The sequence below is a fragment of the Zonotrichia leucophrys genome, chromosome 8 (assembly GCF_028769735.1).
Source record: "Zonotrichia leucophrys gambelii isolate GWCS_2022_RI chromosome 8, RI_Zleu_2.0, whole genome shotgun sequence".
Classification (NCBI taxonomy): Eukaryota; Metazoa; Chordata; class Aves; order Passeriformes; family Passerellidae; genus Zonotrichia; species Zonotrichia leucophrys.
This window is the reverse complement of record NC_088178.1, coordinates 21,897,452-21,917,099: the sequence shown is the minus strand read 5'-3', so window position 1 is coordinate 21,917,099 and position 19,648 is coordinate 21,897,452. Positions and strand designations below refer to the sequence as shown.

The 19,648-nt window shown below is 60.3% G+C and overlaps 2 protein-coding genes across 2 annotated transcripts in view; one reads left to right on the top strand and one right to left on the bottom strand.

Moving 5' to 3' along the window:
- Window positions 1–505: 505 nt before the first annotated feature.
- TSPAN1 (tetraspanin 1) lies at window positions 506–4,972 on the bottom strand. Its single transcript, XM_064719749.1, has 8 exons — window positions 4,919–4,972; window positions 4,739–4,803; window positions 3,577–3,783; window positions 3,109–3,183; window positions 2,309–2,407; window positions 1,817–1,954; window positions 1,269–1,352; window positions 506–1,039 (listed from the first exon to the last, which is right to left on the bottom strand). The coding sequence occupies exons 2-8, from the start codon at window positions 4,793–4,795 to the stop codon at window positions 986–988; spliced, it is 714 nt and encodes a 237-aa protein (XP_064575819.1). The 5' UTR covers window positions 4,796–4,803; window positions 4,919–4,972; the 3' UTR covers window positions 506–985.
- A 5,626-nt stretch (window positions 4,973–10,598) lies between these two features.
- PIK3R3 (phosphoinositide-3-kinase regulatory subunit 3) overlaps window positions 10,599–19,648 on the top strand; it is a 77,492-nt gene continuing 68,442 nt past the window's right edge. Inside the window, exons 1-4 of the mRNA XM_064720374.1 lie at window positions 10,599–10,729; window positions 11,294–11,954; window positions 15,885–15,980; window positions 16,234–16,311. Of these exons, the coding sequence (XP_064576444.1) occupies window positions 11,639–11,954; window positions 15,885–15,980; window positions 16,234–16,311 (490 nt within the window). The 5' untranslated portion in view covers window positions 10,599–10,729; window positions 11,294–11,638. The remainder of the gene's footprint in view (window positions 10,730–11,293; window positions 11,955–15,884; window positions 15,981–16,233; window positions 16,312–19,648) is intronic.

The following is a 19,648-nucleotide window of genomic DNA, read 5'->3' as shown; positions in this document are numbered from 1 at the left end:
AAGCCCACCCGCACCTCCCAGATCCCCACACACAGAGGGAGGGCAGGTGCATCAGACACAGGCAGTGCAGAACAGCACTGGGGTGGAGATGTTCAGAGGGATGGATCTTGCCACCCCCACCTCTCCACCACCCCATTCCAGGTTCCTGAAGCTGATGGGAGACACAGGAACCCCCCAGCCAGCCCTGCCTTTCAAGCCAAGCTGCTGCTGAGTCCCTGGCTGGGTGCTGTGAGCAAGCAGTGGCTGTTGCAGAGGGCAGGGGATGGAAGGGTGGTGTCCTCCCTCCACCCTGTCTGTTGTGCAAACACAGGGCTGCTCTGTTTCCAAGCACCTGAACAGGTGGGGAGCCACAGGCAAGGAGGGCAGGGAGGCTGTGGGCAGGGCTATGCTGCCTGCAAGGACAGGGAAGGGAATGGAGAGGGAGGTGAGGCAGCCCTCATCCCCGCACTCCCAACCCAGCAGAGGGTCTTTATTAAAGGCAGCACCAAGATCAACTCCAGAAAATAATTTGTATCCAAGATGAAAAATTTATTTGCCATTCTTTACAGCAGGGAGAGGGGCTCAGGCACAAAATGGCACGGGGTACAGGGCAGCCTCAGCCCCTGCAGAGCCAGGGACCACCAGGGCTGTCTCCATGCCAGGGAAGGGCATCACTGTGCCATTGCCAGATCAGCAGCCCTGAACAGCCCCTGTGCTGCTTTATCTCCTGCTGGCATCAGCCAAACAGACCAAGCAGCTTCTCCCAACATCCCCTCCCAATCAAAACCCACCCCAAATCTCTATGTACAAGCTCTGTATGCCATATCAGTACAAAAATATACACAAACTCTACAGATCCCAGCTCAGTAGATCAAAATACAGCTACAAATCACAGTGCACAGGAGAGCATCAGACCCGGGGAGGGATGGGGTCCCCCTGACAGCATGGCACATCACAGGTGCACCCCAGCATGGGGGGTGGCAGCTCATCCTCCTGCCTCAGGGGGTCACTTCTCATCCAGCCGGCAGTACAGGTACATGGAGACGGCCATGGCTGCAATCTGGGGGTGGAAAGGTGCAAATCAGCCCCCTCAGATGTGCAGCCTCCCTCCCCTTCCCAGCAGGGCTTTGGGTCACAGCCCACCATGCCCAGGGCACCAGGAGAGGGCTAGACGTGCCCAGGGAAGAAGGCTCAGTATCTGGAGCTGCACCAGCCCCCTGGGCCCCCAGGCTGGCCCAGCCCCTCCTCCAGGCACAAGGAGAGCAGCAGAGCAGGGCTCAGGCACTCACCTCCAAGGCAGCGATGCCGGCTGCCACGCCGCCTGCCACCCCTGCGTTGGTCCTGATTTCTTCCAGGATCTGGTTGAAACAGCCCTGCACGGGGCAACCACATGGGTGAGGATGGCAAGAGTGGTGACACCCCAACTGCCAGGGCACAGCTTCCCCCAGGAAGGGAGGGACTGCTCCTCCAACCCAGAGCAAACTGCCATGGGGAAGGTCTGAGGCCTCAGGGGCAACTCAGCCACTTCTCAGACCAAATATTGGGTGGGGAGCAAGGAAAGGAAGGGAAGAAGCAGGAAAATCACCCAAAAAGGCAAAGTGGTGCCTGGGTTCATGCCCAGCATCAAGCATACCACCCTATTCCCTTTAGGACCAGGACAACATAATAACTTTACTTGTTTCTAGCAGGGACAAGCCAAGGCCACCACAGCTTCCCCCCAGAACTTAAAGCCCGTGGGAGCACCATGTGCAGAGCTGGGGCTGGAGCTACAGGACAGGTCTCCCTCCCCATGCCCAGGCACACCCCAAGCCAGGCTCTGCCAGCAGCACACCCATACCTGGACAGCCATTTCTGCAGCCACAGTGCTGTTGCAGGGTTCCTCCGTGCCACAGCACTGCCTGGGGTAGCCGTGGTGTGTATCAAAATAGTAGGAGTTGTTGAAGTCTGTGTAGTTATTCAGGCCACAGCAGTGAACCTAGGAGGGACAGAGAGGAAGGGATGGGAAGAGCATCCTTCAGGTCTCCCTCCATGCTCTGACACCATCCGGACCCCACTGGCTCATGGAGGGATCACCCAGCTCCACCCTGCTCAGTATCACCTTGGCACCAGGGTTTTGCCCCACACACCATCACACACAGCTCCCACCCCACCAGCCCCAAGCAGGCAGTTCCCAGGAGCCTGGGGAATTGAGGAGGTGGTGACAGCTCAGCACATCCAGGACTGTGGCATGTCCCCACTTCCCTCTCACTGTCCTACCCAGATGTGCACCACCTGAACCCAAGTTGGGAGGATCCCAACCCTCAGGTGAGACCCACAGGGCTCAGCACACCTCTGTCATGGTGATATTCCAGATCTGTGTGAATGCGTCATCCGCCCCATACTTCTCCTTCAGCAGGGGGGTCACCAGCCCTGTCAGTAACGTCTCTGCCTGGAAGAAAGGGCAGGAAAACACCATCAGAGAAGGTCCTGGGGAGCACCACAGGGCTGAGAGCCCCCATACTGGTCTCAGCCTATGGAGAGAAAACCAAAAACACCCAGCATGGCCAGCAGTCACACTATGGCCGTTTGACCCACAGAGAGTTTTCCTCCTCCCCACCAAGCAGAGCTTTATGGCACAAGGTCACTTATGCCCTGAGTCATCTGATAAGCAGCGTTAAGTGAGGGAGCCAGGAATGAGTTTGCCCTGTGGCTGACTTCTCCAGTGCCTAATGAGGCAGTCACCTTTCTCGCCAGGTGGTTTCTCAGGTGCCTAATAATGGGGTGAGTTTGCTCAGCATGAGGCAATAGGAACTTCCTCCTCCAGTGGCTCCTCCCTCAGAGGTGGGGAGGTGTCAGGCCTGAGCTGGTTCGGGACTGAGGGGCTTGACAGAAAGTGGGCAAAACTTGTCCTAAAAATATGGGGGTTATGGTAGAACAGGAACCCTGCTCCCACCACCCTCAGGCCACTCCAGCTTGCCCACATAGCTGGTGGCAGCAGTGACAATATCCCAATATCCCTTCCTCCTGCAGCACTGACCACCCTGAGCAGCCACACCCACGGGCAGCACTGCCAGCCCATGGCTCCTGTTTTCCCAAGGGGTAGGACGTGTCCCAGATCAGCCCAACCCAAGACTCAGGGATTGCACTCACAAGTCCTGTGAAGACCAGAGCCACCACGGCAGCAGCAACTTCAGCAATGAAGATGATCAGCACCACTGAGAAGAACTAGGACACAGCAAGGGGAGGGAGGTCAAACCACAGCCAGAATCCTCAGGGACCCCCGGAACCCATCTGCCTCCCCAGGGCTCCAGCCCTCCTGCCTCACTGCCCTCAGCTCTGCTCAACTTTGGGGTCCTCCCTCCACCAGGGCTGTGCCAGCCCTCCACCTGCGTAGGGCTGGGCCCTCTGGACACTCTCCAAGAGAGGGACCTCAACTCAGCACACCCTCCTGCCTCCTCTCACCCTTTCTGGAGCAGACTGAGTCCAGCACTGCCTTTCCAAGGGCCACCCAGACTGCCACCATATGGAAACATCCCCAGAGAAATCTGCCCATCAGGCCTCCCCCACCACAGACCCAGCTCAGATGAGGCTTGATAAGGAGGTCAGTCAGGTCCATACCATCATCAGGAGACATTTGCTCTCCTTCTGGGCACCATAGCACCCGAGGAAGCCGATCACCAGCAGGATGGCACCAATGACAATGAGGAGATAGGCCACATTCACAACCTGCAGGATGCTGGAGGACAGCGTCCCAAATATTTTCAGGAATGACTCTCCATCCACTTTGACCCAGATGCCAACTCCCAGGAGGGTCCCACCACTGAGCTGGGAAGAGAAAGGCAATGTCAGCATCCAGGTAGGCACGAGATTTGATACCTGGGCAAAGCCCTGGCACAGGTGTTTCTCCCCTTGGCAGTTTTTCACCACACCAAAGCAAGACTCTGTGGCACTGCCAGACAGGTCAGCACCCTGAAACACCACCAGCACCTCCCCTGGGCAGTGTCACAGCTGAGGGGTTTCGGTGCCAGCAGTGGAGCAGCCAAGGCAGCAGTGCCACCACGATTCCACAGGGCCAGTTCAGGCTCTGGCCACCATCCCACTGCCACAAGCTCCTCATGCAGGGCGGCTGCCTGCCTACCCAGAGGAGAAACTGGGCAGCCCCTGACCCCAGGCAGCCGTGTACTCCTGGGCAAGGTCAGCTCTGGGCAGCCTGCAGATGTGCCAGCCCTCCCCTCTGCCCCCTCGACTTTCCCCACCACACTCAAATCCTGGCAGGGGCTTTACAGAGGGGGTGTTTCAGCAGAGCGAGATGGGAGGCTCTGCACCCCCTCCTTCCCCTACCACAGCCCCTTCCAGGTGGCTCCTGCAGGGCCAGGGCAGCTCCTGCCAGCTCCACTCCCTTTGCCCCGGTGGGAGCAGAGCCTTCAGTGCTCTGAATTCCCGACACTCGGGAACCCCAAAGCCACAGCCACACACGGGGGCTGCTCCCGTACAGAGGCAGAGCCCCCAGGCAGGGACACAGCGAACCCACTGCTCTGGGGCATCAGCAGTTTGCCGAGCTTCACACAGCGAGGGACGGGGGCAGCTGATGCAACAGCCACTGTCCCCGGAGCACGGCACAGCCCGCTGGGCTCGGCAGGTCCCACCTGCACCCCATGGCCCGCAGAAAGGAGTCCGGAGGCGCAGGAGAGCACAGCCAGACCCTGACCCACCCACACCGGGCTCCGGGGGCTCCCCGGGACCCCTCCCGCAGACCCCAGCCCCCTTACGGCGCACTTACGAAGATGGCCAGGTTGAAGAGGATCATCATGACCTTGATAAAGGTGAAGCACCCCATCTTTGCACCTGCGGAGAGCAGAGAGGTTACCGGGGGAGCCCCCGCCCAGCGCAGCCGCTGCTCCCCAGAGCCCAGCGCCCCTCCAGGTGTCCCCACGGGCGGGGAGGGACAGACACAACTTACCTGAAGGGAGAGCAGATCCGACCGTCCGTCCAGCCCCGTCCTGCCCAGCCCGCTGTGCCTCCCCCGCCCCGCAGGTGCCGCCTTTTAACGGGGCGCGCCCGGGGCCGCCCCCGCCGCCGCGCCCCCCGCCCCGCCGGGGCCACCCCCGGGCCGCCGCACCGGAGCCCTGCTGCCCTCTGCCGCCTCCCCGGGACACTCCGGCTCCCCGCGGGGTCCCTGTGCCGTGGGGCACTGCCAGGGCACAGCGGGGCCAGCCCCACCCGGCGGGGTCTGAGCCCTGCCTGTCCCCGCGGCCGTGCGCGACCACCGCTGCGCCCTGGGCACCGTGCCCGGGGATCCTCGGCTGGGGCACCCCAGCACTCACGGGGTCACACCCCGGCCTCTCTCTGCTGGGGCACCCCATCCCTGCAGGCCGATTCTGTGGGTGACCTGCTGCTCCCCCTCCTCAGCACCGCAGGGGGCTCTGCAAACCCCAAATTTCCAATATCCTGGGCCAAAGGAGAAGCTGGCAAATGGGGAACGGCCCCACGAGCCGTTTTGCAAAGGAGAACCCAAAGCTGCACCGGCCGTCCCCCCGGTGCTGCACAGCCAGGTGGAGTTTTGCTGGCGGGGACACAACAGGGTGAGGCGGGAGAGGACAGTGACACAGTGACAGCCATGACAGATGCCAGCACTGGAGCAGTCAGCGGAGACCTGCCATTGCCTAAGGGTTGCCAAAAGTGATTTTGTTTGGAAAGACGCTTTGAAACAGGGCTGGTTTCACACAGAGGGGGACTGCAAGGGTCACACAGCCCAGAGGGGGATGCTGCCTCGCCAGGCCTGGCCCTGGCAGTGATCCCTGACTGTCCAAGGGCTCCTTTGGGGCAGGAGCTGGTGCTGGTCCCCTCACCAGAACCCACAGCATGTCCCTTCAACTTGTCATCAAACCACAGAGCGATGCAGGAGGCAGGGGAGACCTCATCCTGCAGGAAACCAGGCTCTGTGTGCTCAGCACGCTCCACCCCACACCCAGCTCCCCCAAAACCCCAGAGCACATTCCCTGCCTGGCTGTAATGATACATTTCAGCAGGATGAAGTCAGCCCCATTGGCTCCAGCCAAACCACAGTGGTATTTGGGGGAAGCCTCTAACCCTGCCAGGCACCCTGGGCATGAGCACAGCCCCTGCTGCAGCTGGGGGCCGTGGCCCTCGCCCCCTCAGTGCCTGTAGCCTCAGTCCTTCCTGCCAGGAAGCTGCTCAGGGTCGGGGCCAAGCCTTCATTCCTCTCCCAAAGGGGGACAGCTGCTCCCAAACCCCCTCTCATATTGTCCCTCTCCCAAAAGCTGCCCCATCCCAACCTGGCCCTCTTTGCTGCACACAATCCCCCACCCTAAAAATCAGTTTTGGCAAATACATGAATACTTGCTGTCCCTCTCAGTCATTGCCAGCCACAGGGGAAAAATGAGAACAACCTATGGACTGCTCCCCTCACCTTCTCCAGCGCCTGGTGCCACAGCCTGGGGTTCAGCTGCTCCCCAGCATCCCACCCTGAGCCCCATTAGGGAGCCAGGGCTGGATTTTCTGGTTCTCTGGGAAGGCCTGATCTGACCACAGAAGGACGAGTCCAGTGACATTCCCACGTCCCTGCTGCCCAGCAAGGCCACACCATCTCCCTGCTGTCCCCATCCTCTCCCACAGGCCAGCTGGATCCTCAGCATCCCCTCCCTGGAGCCTGGGGATGCCTCTCACCAGGGCAGGGGCAGCAAAGCTCTCCCAGGCAGCTTCCCTGGGACACTGAGAGCAGGGAAGTGGCCTCAGTTTCCCTCCTGGTAAAGCACTGGGTGAAAGGCCCCAGGCATCACCAGCCATGGAGACCAGCCAGGTCTGTGACTGACAGCATTTTGGGATTTCCCCAGCCAGGTGAGTCCCTTGCAAAGGGCTTTCCCAGGTCTGTTTTGGGCTGGCAGCATCTACCCAGCTGTCTGTCCAGACACCGGGACAGTCAGGATGGACAGACACACGGCAATGTGCCAGCGATGAACCTGACTTTGGGCTTGCAGATGGAAGTTACTGAATGTTGCAGATTTGAGCTGAATTCATCACTTCCCACCTCCTGATTCAGAGAAATAAACATCTGCATCAGCCAAAAGTTTCTGATGTCTTGAAATATTTCAGCCTCGAAGGGAGTCAAAGCATTTTGGCTGGAGAGCTGGGGAAATCCCAGTTCCCCCACCCTGGGAGGGATCAGGCAGTGCGACCACACCGATTTCCTTGTGGCTGCAGCTCCCGCTCCCGGGGGAGCGCTCCTCATTCCTGTGGCTATGCAAAACCACGGCTGGAGTCACAAAACCAGGAGCTGCCCCATCCGGTGCCGCGACCTCTCCAGTGGGGCCGGGGTGTAAACCCAGGGGTGAAAAGGGGCAGTGCCAGGGTGTGCCAGCAGTGCCAGTGTGTGCCAGCAGTGCCTCCCTGCCCTGTGCGTGTCCCTCAGGGGAGGATCTGTCCCTGAGTCTCACAGGGATGATGATGTGGTGCTAATCGCGGTGCTGTCCCAGCTGTACGCTGATAACCAACAAGGGGCCCGATGGCAGCATCCCTCCTTTGCGCCGGGCTGGGTTTCCACCCGCGCCTGTCCCCCAAAGCCCAGACCCCATTTCCCTGTTCCCCACGCGTGTCCAGGCCGGCAGATCCCCCTGCATTCCCTACCCAGGGCCGCGCCGATCGGCGGCTGCCGCGCCGGGGATGCGGAGGGGTCGCACCGGGACAGCTCCGTGCGAGCGCCGCCGCTCCGGGGCTGCTGCGGCTGTGCCGGCCCGCCAGACACGGTGACCGGGGCTGGAGGGTGCTGGAGCTTCCTGCTCCCACCCAGCTCGGGTGTGGGACCCGGCCCAGCCCCGCTCCTGCTGCCCAGAGGGGTGGCATTGAGGTGGCATTGAGGTGGCACTGTGTCCCCAGGCCGGGGTGCCCTGCAACACCCCCTCCAGCAGCTCCTGGCAGCTGCCTTGCTGTGAAGCTCCAGCCCTGCAGAGAGGCAGGAGAGAGCCCCAGCAGCCCCTCCAGCCTATCCCTGTGTCCCTGGGGTTTTGTGCAGCCTCCCCAGGCAGGGGTAGCCCCAGCCCATCAGGCAGTTTGGGGGTGTTGGAGCAAGTGGTGAGAGGTTGTCCGTGGATGCCACACTGGGAGGTTGTTTGAAGGGGCTCTCCCTAAACCAGAATCCACATAGCTCAGTTCTGGGCACTTGGAAGAAAACCAAGATTCATGGAGTTTTCCTGCTTCTAAAGAGAAAGCAAAGCAAGACCCATTCTGAATTGAGAAAACAGTGGCGATACCAAAAAAGCCACCTCTAAAATGTCAAAGGAAATCAAAAATCTTTTCTCTACGTTTTTTCTGGCCGGGAAGGGCTCAGCCCACTCTGCAGCCTCACTTTCTGCAGCCGGGCATGTTAACAGCTCTATTTCTGCTCTATTTACTCACAGCCATGTGGCCAACTGCCCTGGACATGAGCATGGCAGCCCCCAAAAGAAAAGAGGGAGCAGTGGGACCCCTGCCACTCTGGAAAGGCCAGGACAGGCAGCCAAGATGAGCTGAGCATTCCCTGGAGATGCTCCCACCAAGGGTTGTCCCTCCAGGCAGGGGAGGAGAGAAACTGCAGAAGGACATGGGGACCCCATTGGGGACACATCGCTCTCCTCCCCACAGAGCCACCCTGGGCTGCCCAGACAGGGAGCAAAGGAGGCCTGAAGGGAGCTGTGGGCTGCAGGGAGCAAGGACAGCTCCTCCTGCTCTCCACAGAGCAGCCAAGGCCAGGCAAGCCTCGGCAAAGCTCTCATTGCCATGAGTGCTGCTCATTAATCCAGCGAGGGTGGATTAATCAGGGCCTGACCAGCAGCTCCTCTGGCTCAATCAATAGCAGAGAAGTTCTGGAGCACCTCTTGCAGCCTTCACAGGGTGCTCCTGAGGGCCCTCTGCCCACCCTGGGGGATGTGCCCACCCTGGGCTGCAGTGGTGAGGGGGTGGTGACACAGGGTGACACAGGGTGAGGGGCAGCCCAGGGTGCAGAGTTCTGGGGATGATCCTGGTGCAGAGCAGCTGGAATGGGGTGTCAGGGCTGCTCTGGGGGTTCTGGGGACAGGAGCCAGCCACTGAGAGCTGGGGTGATGCTCAGCCCCACACAACCATTGCAGGGTTGGGGGCAGTGGAACTTGACCCCAACAGGAAATGGTGCCTTTGTGTTTGGGGACCTCGAGGTGCATCAGGAGGGAAAGATTGTCTTAATTTGGAAAGACAGATGTCATGTCTGCTAAGGAAGGCAGGAGCCTCCCTTGAAATGGAGATACTTGCCCTGGGCAGGAGGGATGCCATCAGCAGCCTGGGAAGGGGAGATGAGGGGTTCATGCCAGGCTGCTCCCCTGCCCCTGAGCTGCAGGGCTGTGCTGATTCCTGGCTGTGTATGGGATGGATCCTGGGGCAGGATGGGTGTGACACTGGTGGGGATGTGCCCACCAGCCTCCCCAGCTCCCATCCTGGCCCAGGAGGGAAACACCTCCCTGCCTTTCCCCAGGCAGCCCCCAGAGCACCACTGGCCCTGTGCTCAGCCTGGCTGACTCCACAGCCCTGGGGACACGCTGGGGACACCAGACGCTCAGCAAAACCTCTTCACCCTTGGTGGGGCACAGGGATCATGACTGGGGAAGCAGGACCATGGGCAGGGCAGCACCTGGCTGTTCACAGCCACCTCTGACCCCATCCCACCTGCAGTGACAGCAGCATGGTGCCAGCAGAAATGAGACAAGGGAGAGAAAAATCCCTTTTTATCCCCAAGGACCAGCAGGTGGGCTGGATCCAGCTGGGGACAGGGGCACTGGGGCTGTGTGTTGCCCAAGGAAGTGCAGCTGAGGAGGAATCCCCCAGGATGCTGCTGCCCTGCACCATCAGCTGTGCACTACAGGGAAACAAAGGGGGGTTGCTGAAATTATGGATGAGAAGGGTCACACATCTCCTGCACTGCTCTGCTGGCCTCTGAGTCTGCTTCCTCAGTTTTCCCAGAACCTGGTGCTCCTCCTTGGACTTTGTGCCACCCCTGCACTGCTGCCTGCAGTGGCTTGCATTCAGCCAGCATGCATTTCCCAGAGCCCGTGTTTTAGGTACCATCTATTTTTAGGATGTCCAACCTGCAGCAAAGACAAGGAGCCACGACCATTTCAGAGAAGTCAGCATGAAAAACAAGGATTTAGGGAAAAATAAAAGAACAACAACCAAAGCAAGCCTTTGGGAACATCACATCCATCTCCCTGTGCCTCACAGACAGACAAACACTGGGATAGCTCGTCCAAGCTCAGGAGGAGAGTGAGGAACCAGAGCATCCCTGAGCTGGGATTCTCCATGACGTCTTCTGCCTGTCCTGTGCGTGTTTTTCCAGCCTGGTTAAGGAATGGGGTTCTGTGTGGGTGCACAGGGAGATCTGCCTGGCATCAGGGGGTGTCCATGGGGTGCTGGTCCCCTCCTGTCCTTTAGCACCCCTGAGGATGGATGGAGACCCACAGACGGGAGATCTCCATCCTACAGAGGATGCAATTTGGGAGCAGAGCTGCTGCATCTGGGAATGAAGTCATCCACCTACTCCTACAATTCTCCCTCCTCCTGCTCGGTAGCCGGGTGCCCCCCGCCCCCCGACGCGCTGCGGCGGGGGGGCCACCCGGCTACCGAGCGGGAGGAGGAGGAGGAGGAGGAGGAGGGACGCTGACATCACCGCCGGAGCGCGGCTCGGCGGGGCCGGGAGCCGGCTCCGCTCCGCTCCCGCTCTCCGCTCCCGCCGCTGGAGCCACCGCGCCCGGTAAGGCTGGAGGGGCGGCGGGAGGGCTCTGGGAGGCGGGTGGATGGCTGGACGGACAGACGGCTGCTGCTCATCATCCCTCCATCCCTCTTCCGCGGGGTCCTGCTGGAAGCTGGGGGACAGTGGGGCGGCAGCAGCACAGTCTTTCCCCCCAGGGATGATGTCACTCTTGGAGGAATACATAAAAATGCACCAAAAAAAATTAAAAAAAAAAAAAAAAGGAAAAACCCCCCAAACCAAACCCATATGAAAAATCTACATCTTCATTTGCCAGCTCCGTGCAGCAGTGCCAGGCTGGAGCTGCCGGAGGGGAGCTGCGTGCGGCAGGAGGTTTCTCAGCACATATGTCTATTTTAAAAACCCGTGGCGTGATCTCTTGCCCTACTTTCCAGACTCTTGCCGGTACTTTCCCTGCGTGCAGTGGCCGAGCCCTGCTGGCGGGAGCTCCCTGGGAAGCGGGAGCCGAGGGAGCCGCGGGGCTCTCCCTGCGCCGGGAGCCGGGCATGGGGGACGGGCCAGGGCACGGCTTGGGTCACTAACGCGCTGCCTTTCTCTCGTTGGCAGGGAGGGATGTCCCCAGCACGGCGCGGATGAAGCCAGGCTAACGAGGACCCCGATTGTCCCCTGTACCCCCAAGAGCCTCATTCGCTCCCTCCGTGTGCCCCGGTGAAGAAACAGCTCCTTGCCCTCACCTGAGCCAGCGGCTCCCAGGCGCTGGTGAGGCCCCACAGCAGTTCCGGGCTCGGAGGGTCAGCAGCCGCTCTCCATCCCGCAGATTTGCCAACAGCGAGGTTCTCCCCGTGTGTGTGCAGGGCAGGGAGCGCTCCGAGCCCCGCAGTGCCCCAGCCCGGCCCCAGCTGCCCCGAGCGGCCTCGATGCCCGGCGGGCTGGGCCTGCTGTGAGCCCGCCATGGCCTCCTCGGATGGGCTGCAGTACCGGGCCCTCTACGAGTACCAGAAGGACCGCGAGGAGGACCTGGCGCTGTGCCCCGGGGATGTGCTGACCGTCAGCAGGGCCGGGCTGCTCAGCAGCCCCAACTACAAGGACGGGGACGAGCGCAACCCCCAGGGGTGGCTGCACGGCGTCAACGAGCGCACCAAGGAGCGCGGAGACTTCCCCGGCACCTACGTGGAGTACCTGGGTCCCGCCCGCATCGCCGCCAGCGCCGCCAAGGCCCGGCCGCGGCCGCTGCCCCTGCCGCCCGCGGGGACCCCCGCGCCCTGGGGTGAGTGTGAGGGGAGCAGCACGATGGGAGCCCACGGGTGGGTGTCCCCTCACCTGATGGTGAGGATGGTGTGGAGCAGGGTGGATGCTTGCAGCTGAGGTGGCTTGGTGGGAAACCACACTTGGGATGGGGATCTGGCCCCAGAAAAAGAAGTTGTGCTGGGAATTTATCTGCCCTGGTGTATGGAGGCAGCCTCAGGAGGGGCAGGGGATGATCACAGTGTTGCTACCCCCCAGCCGAACATGCTGCAGGGATGGCTCCTCACCAGCATCCCAGGCTGGCTGCCGTGCTGGCATGGAGTGTCCAAGGGGATGCACATCCATGAGAGCACAGGAGAAGATGCAAGGCCTCTTTGGCCCCTCAGAGAGGAGCAGAAAGCCCCATGGTGGTCTCCAGGGACCTTTTCTCCAAGTGCTCCTCTCCCCACCACTGCGGCACCTGATTCAGGCTGCTCTCAGTGCCCGGGCGAGCGCTGGCCCTGGGCCAGCTCCAGCCTTGCCGTCACTTTGTGCAAGCTGGGACAGGGGACAATCCTGGCAAGCAGCGTGCTGAGTCCCTGGGGGGCTCCTGTGTCCCTGGGGGCTGCAGCAGAGCCCTGGGGGGACACTTGGCAGGACCTTCCCTGTCACAAGGGCCTGCAGCCATTTCTCTGCCTGGATCTGCCCAGCTCGTGCAGCCAGCTCTGCCCTCGCCGCTCACCGTGGCCAAGCGTTGGGGCCAGGGGGGATTTCACAGCAGTTCCACAGTGTACATGAGCTAAAAAATATAAAACCAAAGTAAGAATGCCCCCTTCCAGCCAGGCACATGCCAGTGACCCCAGTCAAAGCCATGGTGCTCCCCTGCTCGGGATGGATGGAGCAGAAATGGCTGTCGGTGCTAGCCTGGGGATGGGAGAGCGGCATCGCCTTCAGCCGTGGCAGGAGAACCTGCCCAGCTGCTGGTCTGGCACCCCAGACACCCTCCTGGCCAGTCTGGGACCAGTGTGGTGACCAAAGGAGCAGCCCATGTGCTGCTGGGTCTGGGTTTAGAGGGGCACTCACTGATGAGGAGCCTGTCTCCCTCCAAAATAGGATTCAGGACCCCCTTGTCACTGTGATTTGAGGGGGGACCACCTGGCTCCTGGGCTGAGCACCATCCATGTCCATGTGTGGGGTTGCCATGCAGCTCCTGGCATGCAGCTCCCCACATGGAAGGATGCTGGGCCCCCCACACCTCCCCTCCCCAAAATGCAGGTGCTCCTCCCCGACCAGTGCGCCACGGCAGCCGCAGTCCCAGCAGCACTGGTGAGGCTCCGTGTGCAGCTACGTGCTGGATTTGCAGGAGGGTGGAGGCCACTTTTTGGGGGTGTTTATCCTGCCAGATGAGGGGTTTGAGCCCCCTGGCCAGTCCGGCTCAGTGGTGAGCCCTCTGAGTGTTCAGCAGGCAGAGCCCTGGAAAACTCAGTGCTGTGTGGAGATTTCGGGGCAGACCGGAGCAGACCCCAGGGCTGTCCAGCCCTGCTCACAGGGAAGGTGAAGCCTCCTTCTTGTTCCTGCCTCTGCTGCCCCTCACACAGGGGGTGCCACGGGCTCCTCTCTGAGGGAAATGTGCCCAGGGACCCCTGCCCAGAGGTGCTGAGGATGTGGAGATTCCCTGCAAACCGAGGCATGTCCGCAGCAGGAAGCGCGTCCTGGCCGGAGAGCCCGGCCCACCAGGAATGTCTCAGTGTAGGCACCCCAGCCCTGCATGCACTCAGGTGAAAGGATAACAACATTTTAAAAATGTAAAATCCATAGTTTTTAGTAGGGAAAAAATCCCTACAGCTAGGTTTTGGGGTAGGCTGGGGAGGCTGCAGGACGTGCTCTGGCCATGGCCAGGTGTCCAGCCCTGCTGTCAGGGGGACACTGGGTGCTGCCTTCCCAGTGCTGTGCCGTGGGGTGCCCCTCCCTGGGGTGCCTGGGTGATGCCAGGGTGTGCAGGCTCCTCACCAGAGTATGTTTTGTCCCACAACCACGTCTTCCTGCAGCACAGGAGCAGTGTGTGCCATTTTGTGTCAGTTTAAACCCAAACCTCCCAGCTCACAGGCTTCCCCTTCGAGTAAAAATCTCCAACGTCCTCTTGGAAGAGAAGGTACATTTGCTTTGGTATGGAATTTTTTGGTTTGTGTTTTTTTGGTTTGGTGGGTTTTGGTTTTTTTGAATTCTTCCCATACTGATTCCATTTCCAGATCGAGGTTTAAGGGACGTTTTTCTGGCAAAAAAGCACCCAAATTTATATTTCTGTGGCAGCAGTGTACCCCATTTCCCCCACCCCTGAGTGCCCTCAGTTCCCACCGAGCCCTGGTGCCACTCAGGGGACCCTGGGCTGGCTCAGGCCACGGAGGAAGCCCTGAATGACAGACACTGCATGTCCCAGCCATGCCTTCGAGCCAGGGCTGGCTCTGCAGGGAGGAATGGTCCTTCTCTTAATTAAATAACATCCCGAAAATGGCTCTGCAGCAGATCCGAGTCCCAGGGGATCTCGCTGGCTGTTTTGCCCCTGACTTGTCCTGGGCAGCACCACTGCCACAAGGCACCACCTCCACCTCCCCTGGGGCAGCAGGATGCTGGGGTCCAGCGTGGCACAGCCTGGGGCTATTCCTGCCATTCCCAGTCAGGAGAAAGTTATTTTTTTGCAGTCACCACCTCTTTCCCAAGCCACTGGTTTGGAGGAAAAGCCCAGTTTCCTTAATTACGAAACCACTCATGCAGTGGGGACATTTTTGCATGAGCTTCACATGATGCACTTTGCTTCTAACCCTGAAATCTTCCCTGTTCCCAAGGCACCAACACATCCTCACTGGGTGGCAGAGGGGACCACCTTGCTGTGCCTGGGGGTCGCGGCCATGCCTGGGGACTGGATCAGCCACCCAGGAGTGGCAGGTTTGCATCATTATCTGTTCTCCAGAGAGCACCAGGGCACCACCATGGTGAGGATCAGAGCCTGCATCTACCTGTTGCAGCCAGGTTGTGTTTTTTGCAGAAGACTGAAGGCACCTTGGCCCTGCCCAAAGTCCCTCTCATATTTATTTTGGCCTTTCCACAGGCTGTCCATGCAGCAGCAGCCACACACGGCCCTGTGTGTGCAGCCCCTGCCCCTGCTGTTCTGGGTTCTCAAGGCCACCAAAGAGAGAGCAGGGAGAAATCCCAGCACTACCCTGCCAAGATCTCTCTGGGTTTAACCCACACAGGAGGGGTTTATCAGCTGGGGTGATAAAGAGGGATGGATGGATGGATGGATGGATGGATGGATGGATGGATGGATGGATACAACATGCCCTGGAGTAAGGAGAGCTGCTCTCCTGCCTGCCAAGGGCTTTGCTCCTCTCTGCCATGGTCTGCACTGAGGTGTCCTTGCTCTAAAAGCCAGGAGTGAGCAGCACACGGGGGTCTGTGCTGACCCCTGTTTGGCTGGAGGGTTTTTAGGGGCTGAGGGGGGTCTGTACCAGCCAAGGGGAGGCTGGATGCTCCCTGGGCCTGTGCTCAACCCTGCTGTGCACAGCAGAGAGCCCGAGCAGGTGAGAGCTGCAGAGGGCCCTGTCTGTCCTGGGCACGGGTCTGTGTCCCCAGCTCCTGCCCTGTGCCACTGTGAGTGATGGCAGGGGCAGTCTCATCCCACTGCCCTGGCAACAGAGGTGGGGAAGGGGTTTGGGCTTGGAGGATCTCCGTGCCCAGGATGGGACACTCCCCACGGGCAGGGCACATGCCTGAGCATGTCTTTGCCTCTCAGCAAGCGGCTGAGCCCCCAGCGGTGACTCTTATTGAAAAAAGAGGATAAAATAAAGGGAGAACTGCTCCAAAATTAGACATGCATGAGCCAAAGTGTTGGTTGTGGCTGTGCCAAAGCAGCAGCTTGATCCTGTCCTGGGGCAGCTGAATTTCCAAACCCCTTCTCCCGTTCTTTTCACCGCAGGACATCCCGGGCAGGCAGAGCTGAGCGAGCACCCGGCCCTGCCCGAGCAGGTGCTGCACACCGTGGCCAGGCTCATCGAGGCGCTGGAAAAACAAGGTACGGACACCCAGGGCACAGCCTCGGGCACACCCGGCTGCCCACAGAGCCCTGCCCGCTTCAGAGCGCCCCAAGAGCATCGCGGAGCCGAAGCTCTGCCCAGCCCCGGGGCAGGGCAGGGTAGGAGCGCGGTGTTCCCGGCCCCTCCGCCTGCCCCGTGTCGGGAGGGGCGAGGTGGGCTCAGCACTGACCCCTCTCTCCCGGCTGTGTCGGTGGGCTCGGCACTGACCCCTCTCTCCCGGCTGTGTCGCAGGGCCCGACAGCGAGGCGCTCTACAGGCCGGGCCCCGCCGCGCTGGGGGATGCGGAGCTGAAGCAGGCGCTCCTGGCTGGTGAGTCCCGGAGGGAAGGGGGCTGTGGGGGCGATGCTACCCTGGCAGGGAGGGGTTACAGCACCAACATCTCCTAATCCCAGCTCTGTGCGGCCCTGCCTGCATGCCGACCCCCTCTTCTCCCCGTGTGATGCAGACAAAAGTGATGCAGGTGCGGGGAAAGGGTGCTTTAAAAGAATATTTTTTGGGGGGTTGGGGGGGAAAAAAATACTTGATTTTTTAAATCTCTAGGGTTTGTATCTAAGAAGCAGGGCAGGGAGAAAGCGTCTTTGGGGACAGGGAAAAAGAAAGAGGAAAGGGAAAGCTCATTATTTGCAAGAATGGGAAGCTGTTTGCAGGACTTAGGGGCATGAGCAGGGCGGGGGGAAGGAGAAAAACAATTCCCCGTACCTGCTTCTAAACCCGCGGCTGGGATAGGATGGCACACGGCGCGGGGCGGGAGGGACGCGGTGGATCCAGCGTGCCGCTCCGATCTGGGTTTTTGGGGGGTGGGGGGTGCAGGGAGCATCCCCATCCTGCGGCCGCCGTGCCCAGAGGGCGGCACTGTGACTCCAGGCACGGGCGGCCCCACCGAGCCCCGGGCCGGGCCCGCATCCCGCCGCATGCCGGGCGCTGCCGGCCGGGGGGCGGCGGGAGCCGGGCGGTGTTGCTGGGGAGAAGGGCTGTGATGAAATCGCTATATTAAGCACCATGACCTCATCGCTTCCCGCGCACCGGGAGCCGAGTCCCGCCGGGCGGGGAAGGAGGGATGCAGGAGAGGAGAGGAGAGCTCGCAGGGATGCTCCTTCCCCACTGCCCGAGGAGGGCTGCGGTGGGGATGGGGGCTGGGGGCTGAGGGGCGCTAACCCCACCACCCCGCTCTTCTCCTGTGGATGCTTTTCTTCACAGCCTTGTAGCCCGGGCCAGATTTACTGTCTGAGCTCTGGAGGAGGTGAAGGCATCCGAGAGCAATCCCCTGGGCTGCCCTGGGCACTGGTGGTGCCTAGGCTGGGCATGGGCAGCAGTACCAGCACAAGAAGGATGGTTTGTTTTCCAAACATGAAGGAGTTATGGGTCCTCTGTTCTTCCCATGCAGCTGGTGCAGCATCCCAGGCAGGTCCAGGGCTCCCCACAGAGCAGCACCACTGCAGCTACTGCCAAAATCCTGCTCAGCCTTAGGAGACCCTCCCAGCCCAGGGCAAACCCCACTGGCTTGGCCAGAGCTTTGGGCACTTGCTGGGTCTGTCCAGGTCTGACCATCTCCCATGGCAGGGCCCAGCACTGGTCAGAGAAATGCCATTGTGGTTTTCAAAACATCTGAAAGCCCTTAAAAAACACCAGCAGCCCTGGGAGACTTGGTACTCCTAAGCCCACATCTCCTCTGGGACTGAAATCTTTAATTGGGCACTGCAGGGGGCTGCCCCTTGAGCTCGGCAACACTGAGCTGGGCAAAGCCAGAGCTCCCCAGAGGGGGAAGGACAAGTCCTACACTTGTTAGCTCTCAGCTGAAGGGGCTGATGCTCAGCCATGCCAGAGGGATGCTCTGCAGCAGGATGGGAATGATGTTCCTGCCCGAGTCAAGCATCCCAGCAGAGGCCAAGCTTGGCAGCCTACTCCTATTGCAACTTCCTGCAGAGCACAGAGCCAAGGGTGCTTCCCCAGGACCCTGCTGGAGCCCACTCTGGGCTGGGGAGGGCTGGAGAGCATCTCTGCTTTGTCTCCTCTCTCATTGCATTCAGTGGAGTAGAACAGCCGTGCTGGAACATTGGAGTTTGCTTGCCCTGTGGGTGAGAAGACAGAGTCACATCTCCCTTCCTCCCGTGCTCCTGGTGGTTTGTCCCTCCAGCCTCCCCTCTCTGCCTGCAAAGGACAAGCTTCATCCTGGGGAATGGGGACAAATCAGAGCCAGGGTTGGTGGCTGCTGGAACCAAACCTTGTCTTGGCTGGGGGGAAAACCACGTACCCACCAGGGGTTTCAGCTTCCCTGTGGATACCCAAATCCCACTGGTGTTTGGCAGGGGTGGCAGGAAAACTGCTACAGAGTGCAAGGGAAGAGGAGCAAGGGCTGGAAAAGTTCAGATGTTGGTTTTCTAACCCCCATATCTCAATGTGTTGGAGGACTCGGCATGTTTTCTGCACTGAAAGAGCGTCTGAATTTCCAGTGGGAAGAAAGAGGAGGACCTTGGGACACAAGGAGCTGTGCAAGTCAGTCCTGGCTGTCCCTAGGAGCCCATGGGCACTGTGTTCCCAGGGCTGGCAGTGCAGGCACAGGTCTGAGTTGTGCTGATTGAACCCTTTCCCCATCCCTGGCCCTTTTAGAGCCCTTACTGTGGGGGATCTTACCTGTGGGCAGTCCCTGAGCTGATCATCAGCCAGGTTTGGGATGCAGGTTTCCCATCCTCATGGCAGCATTGGACAGAGTGGCTCCTCATGGCTCTACAGTCTGAGCTGAGCCTGTCCCCATGCTGGCACTGGTGACACTCTGCAGGTCGGTGGCATCTGACTGCTGTCTAGAGCCTGTGCACCAAAATTGATATTTCCATCATGGATGCTGCAAGAACAAATAAGAGAGGGGAGGGGGGCACGCAGCATCACTGAACATGAGAATCAGAGTCACATGGTGGCACCAAAAAGGGACTTAAAGGAAAGATGCAGCCTCACAGGGGGCTGGGGGGAGCTCAGCAAAGGCTGGGAGGGGATCAGCCAGCCAGGAGCCCTGCTGCAGTGTCAGGGAAAGAGGAATAAAGCAGAGTTTCACCCTGCTGCCCTCAACACTCCCTGCAGTGCCTGGGTGGGAGCCAGAGCTGCTTCACGTCCTGGGGTATTTCTGTGGTGTGGGGCCACACATTGACCCGAAGAGTTTCCAGCTGCCCGCACTCCTGCTGTCCCCTGTGTCCCTGGGCTGCTGTCCCCAGCTGAGGGAATGTTTGGGGTACAGGGAAGGGGCAAATCACCCACGAACCCCACAGTGCCAGGGGACATTGAGGTGTATGAGCTCCTTCAGTGCCCAGACCCGATGTCTTCTCCCCCCAGGCTTGCTGAGGGTTCTGTGCACGCCTGGGACATGGCAGGCAGCTTTCTCACTGCTGCTGCTGGACACTTGGGACATTCTTTGGGTGGTAGCAGCAGAGCTGTGGGTGGGCTGGTGGGTGCTGTAGCCCTTCAGACCGGAGGGACCCAAGCTGGGGGAGGTTTGGTTTGGGAATGGCTGCAAAGTCCTGTGTGAATGTCCGGGCAGTGCTTTGCCACCCCTTACAGGGAAGGTCTGTGTCCTTACCCCGCTCCCTGGCGGGGGACAGTGCACAGAGAGCTCACTCCGGGGTCCGTGGGTTTTCCCTATGGCCCCGGTGGGACCGAG

Coding starts and splice junctions, on each gene's coding strand:
- TSPAN1 (XM_064719749.1), bottom strand. CDS start 4,795: ATGGGGTGCTTCACCTTTATCAAGGTCATGATGATCCTCTTCAACCTG. Junction 3,784..4,738: donor TCTTCAACCTGGCCATCTTC/GTAAGTGCGCCG, acceptor TTCTCTTCCCAG/CTCAGTGGTGGGACCCTCCT. Junction 1,040..1,268: donor CCGGCATCGCTGCCTTGGAG/GTGAGTGCCTGA, acceptor TTCCACCCCCAG/ATTGCAGCCATGGCCGTCTC.